Source organism: Sinocyclocheilus rhinocerous, unplaced genomic scaffold (genome assembly GCF_001515625.1).
Source record: "Sinocyclocheilus rhinocerous isolate Xijiao unplaced genomic scaffold, SAMN03320098_v1.1 scaffold401, whole genome shotgun sequence".
In the NCBI taxonomy this organism is placed as follows: domain Eukaryota; kingdom Metazoa; phylum Chordata; class Actinopteri; order Cypriniformes; family Cyprinidae; genus Sinocyclocheilus; species Sinocyclocheilus rhinocerous.
Window position 1 is genome coordinate 411,396 of NW_015624202.1, and position 4,453 is coordinate 415,848.

The 4,453-nt window shown below is 35.9% G+C and overlaps 1 protein-coding gene across 1 annotated transcript in view; it reads right to left on the reverse strand.

Moving 5' to 3' along the window:
• The window catches only part of LOC107738694 (MIP18 family protein FAM96A-like), a 6,380-nt gene that overhangs the window by 1,569 nt on the left and 358 nt on the right, over window positions 1–4,453 (reverse strand). The window contains exons 3-4 of the mRNA XM_016550495.1: window positions 1,818–1,867; window positions 1,543–1,588 (exon numbers count right to left, since the gene is read on the reverse strand). Coding sequence (XP_016405981.1) covers window positions 1,543–1,588; window positions 1,818–1,867 — 96 coding nt within the window. The remainder of the gene's footprint in view (window positions 1–1,542; window positions 1,589–1,817; window positions 1,868–4,453) is intronic.

The following is a 4,453-nucleotide window of genomic DNA, read 5'->3' on the forward strand; positions in this document are numbered from 1 at the left end:
TGTGTTCACACTTGTCATGTTTGGTTCGATTAAAACGAACCCTGGTGTTAGTGCGGTTCGTTTGAGTAAGTGTGAACGCTGCCATCCGACTCTGGTGCGCACCAAACAAGCGGAACGAGACCGCTGAAAAGATGGGTCTCGGTCCGCTTCCAAACGAACTCTGGTACGGTTCGAATCAAATATGAACGCAACACGGACCAAACACTTCTAAACGAACCAAAAACAGGAAGTAATGACAAGATGCGACGCTATGCGACATGATTTGACGACGCGGTGTAACCAAAACAAAATGAGCGGAGGGCAAACGTGGAGCAACGATGAGGTAAAGTGCCTTTATAAAATATAAATTATATGTAACTGATAAATACAATTATATATATATATATATATATTAATGACTACAATAAATAAATTAATACTACATTTAGTCAAAATCAAAAATAGCATCAAAATCTCCGAAAAGCTTTGTCTATGTAAAGTTTACATTTGTTTTCCTATATTTTAGGGTGCATTCACACTTGTCATGTTTGGTTCGATTAAAATGAACCCTGGTGCGATTGCTGTTAGTGCGGTTCGTTTGAGTAATTGTGAACGCTGCCATCCGACTCTGGTGCGCACCAAACAAGCGGACCGAGACCGCTGAAAAGATGGGTCTCGGTCCGCTTCCAAACGAACTCTTGTGCAGTTCGAATCAAATATGAACGCAACACGGACCAAACACTTCTAAACGAACCAAAAACAGGAAGTAATGACAAGATGCGACGCTATGCGACATGTCTGCAAGAGGGAATGGCAGAGGATCCCCAAATCCAGTTGTGAAAAACTTGTTGCATCTTTCCCAAAAAGACTCATGGCTGTATTAGATCAAAAGGGTGCTTCTACTCTAAATACTGAGCATGTGATATTTCAGTTTTTTTTTTTTAATAAATCTGCAAAAATGTCAACAATTCTGTGTTTTTCTGTCAATATGAGGTGCTGTGTGTACATTAATGAGGAAAAAAAATTAACTTAAATGATTTTAGCAAATGGCTGCAATATAACAAAGAGTGAGAAATTTAAGGGGGTCTGAATACTTTCCGTACCCACTGTATATACGTCATTCAAGCCTACCAATCAGGTTCTGAACGTATCACTATGCCTTTAGGTTCTGTGTCTTTAGGTTCGCTAAAGCGGACCAGGACCAAATGAACCAAACGATCCGAACTACAAGTGTGAACACACCCTAAGTGAATTACATAATGAAAATCGGAAAGCATTTCATTTCAGTAATTGTGTGTGCATATTATTTACTGTAATTAAATAGTTTAATGTATATAGAGTTTACTATCAGCATTATGCCACCCTGCTTACTACACATTCAGTACTAGATCTAAAAGAAATCCCCAAAACCTACTCTTAGCTACACATACAGTGCATCAACATGTTATCTGGTGCATTTTTAAATGCACTCATGAAAACAAGATTGTGCGTTCATGCACTTGAGTAGAGAACATCTGAGCCCGAGGGCTGTTTGAACATTTTGTTGTTGTAATGAACACTCACTATCCTCCTCGGTCGAGTGCGTTCCCTCAGTTATGTAAATCTCCAGCTGGAAGGGAGAGAAAATGCGATCAGAGACACCAGAAAGAGACACGAAACATCACAGAGAAACAGAAAGCAGTCGGGCCGCTCCGGACAATAGCAGTCGCATGTGCTTTCATTTAACGGCCTTTCATCAACATGACAACAACTACACGGCATGAGGAGACTCTTTACTCTCCCGTTTCCACTCACAACCTCCAAACACCCAGGGGATCAAAAAACAGATGAGGGCGTACCTTGTGCTTGAACGGCAGGCAGCGCTGAAGCTTGACTTGTAAGCACAGACCTGCAGGAAGAGGAAATAAATTAGGCGTTCGCTGTAGTTCAGACGGTCGACCTCATCAAAGCCTCTCGAGCGGCTCTCAGGAGATCAAGCACCAATAATGAGGGTATATTTACAAGTCTGTGTGACCGACAGGGGTTAATTAAACTCTCCACATATCGACTGGAGGAAAGAAACAACAAGCGCACCTCGAGTTCAAGAAATTATAATGGAGCTTCACTAAGGCCAGAACTCACTAAAACTGGCAGTTTGAGACTAATTCGTCACTAAAAACAAGGTCAAAGAAAATATCAACATGGCTCGTGCAACCTGCTGTGAATTCTTGCCTGCCGATTGCATGAAACCATTCCTTCTCATATAAATAATTTCAAATATTTATTCTATACGAGATATTTCTGGGTAATCATATTCTAACAAAATATTGTAGCAAAATGTAAAATTTCAGCATTTAATACATTTAATTTGTTTTTTTTTTACTATTGTTCTGGTAAGGTATTTTTCCAGCAATGTTAATAGAAATTTGTTCATGGAATTTTTTTTATTTTTTTCTGAAATGTTTCAGTTGGATGTTTGTCTAGTATTTTTTTTTAAATGTTACAGCTTGTTTTAGAATGGACGGAGAACATTCAAAAGTAACACTTCCATAATGTTTGCAAAATGGAATGTTCTCTTAACACTCACGGAATGTTTTAAAAACATTTGAAAAATAAAACAGTTCTATCTGATTATTAGACGTATTTCTATCCGTATTAAGACGGAACTGTTAAACGACGACAGCGAACAATGAAGAGGGAGAATGTGAGCGCTGCCGTCAAAATAAAAGTCTCGAACACATCGGCCAAACAGAAAAACTTATATCAGCTGTGGCCATATATCAGTCGACCACTAGACAAAATACTTAAAAGTTCAAATGAAAATAAAAAGCTCATTCAAAATATGAATAAAACATTGTTAAATAACAATGACTGATTGATCTCTAGTCTGTGCTGCACACACACATCATGCTGCTGCTTAGAAAGTCTGATCAGACGGGGCTCTTGGGGGGAAAGTCACAGATTTCAGAAGCACAGCATCCCATGATGCCAATCAATAACGCTTCTGATTAGCCGTGTAGATCGATGACTGAATCACTACAGGAGGAAACCTTTATGTTTGAGGAATACAAAATCAAAAACCTGCCAAGAACATGCCCGTCCTCTAAATCAAAAGAAAAGAAAAAAACCTTTGAATTCAAATTTGTATTTGAATTGCGACATTTTTATTTAAATTATGACGATAAATGTTTTGCTAGGCTTTCTCATTAATGTGCTGCTGAAAAATATTTAAATTTGCATATTGTTATTATTAATTTTATTATTATTTTATATTTATATATTAAGATATATACAAAGAATTGTTATATTAATATCATATTTTATTATTACGTATTAAATTTTTTATGATATATGATATATTATTATATATATTAATATTCTATATTATAGTAATACTATATATTATATTTATCTATTTATACATCATGGTAGTATTTGTCGTTTTTCCTTTATGCAAGAAAAAAAACACTTCAATATTATGAATGTACTCTATTAATGTGCTGCTGAAAAATATTACTGTATTAAAATATATATATTAATTTCTTTTATTACTGCTGAAAAATATTACTGTATTTATATTTATATATATATATATACACATGTATGTGTGTGTGTGTATCTATATTATTTATATTTGCATATTTGTGTTATTATTATTATACATTAAATCATAATATTCTATGTTATATTAATACTTAATATATATCGAGAGAGAGAGATTTTATTATTTATACATGGGAGTTTTTGTTGTTCTTCCTTTAATTTATGCAAGAAAAAAAGCACTTAAGATGAAAATTGTTCATTTCATTATTATGAAAATAATTCCCTAATAGGCTGCATTTTCTTAATGCAAAATATTATATTAATAATCAATAATAATTTCTATAAATATCATTTGTCTTGATTCTGTAGTGAAATATGGCGCTTTGTGACATTCACCATGCTGTGGATTGAAATTATTAATAAGTATAATTATTTATTCATAAGGTCCGCTGTTAACATTCAGACAGTGAAGCAGCATGTGACACTAAACTGATCATTAGAGCCACATAACGAGCTACTTCTGTAAACGCGTTTGTTTTCTGTGTTGACTAATTCACTGAATGCATCTTGTGTGGTTTTGTGTGGTTTTTGATGCTGTACAGTGTGGAGTGTCTTGTCTGTTCTGTTATCTGTGAAGTGCAGTGATGTTCGTCTGAGGTCATGTGACCGTTTCATCTTATCATCTCACACACACACACACACACACACACACTCAAACACACACACACAGAGACACAGACACACGCACAGACACACACAAAGACACACACACACTCACTCACTCAAACACACACAGACACACACACTCACTCACTCACTCACAGACACAGACACACACACACACACAGACACACACACACAAAGACACACACACACTCACAGACAGACACAGACACACTCACTCACTCACTCACTCACTCACACACACAGACACACACACACACACACACAC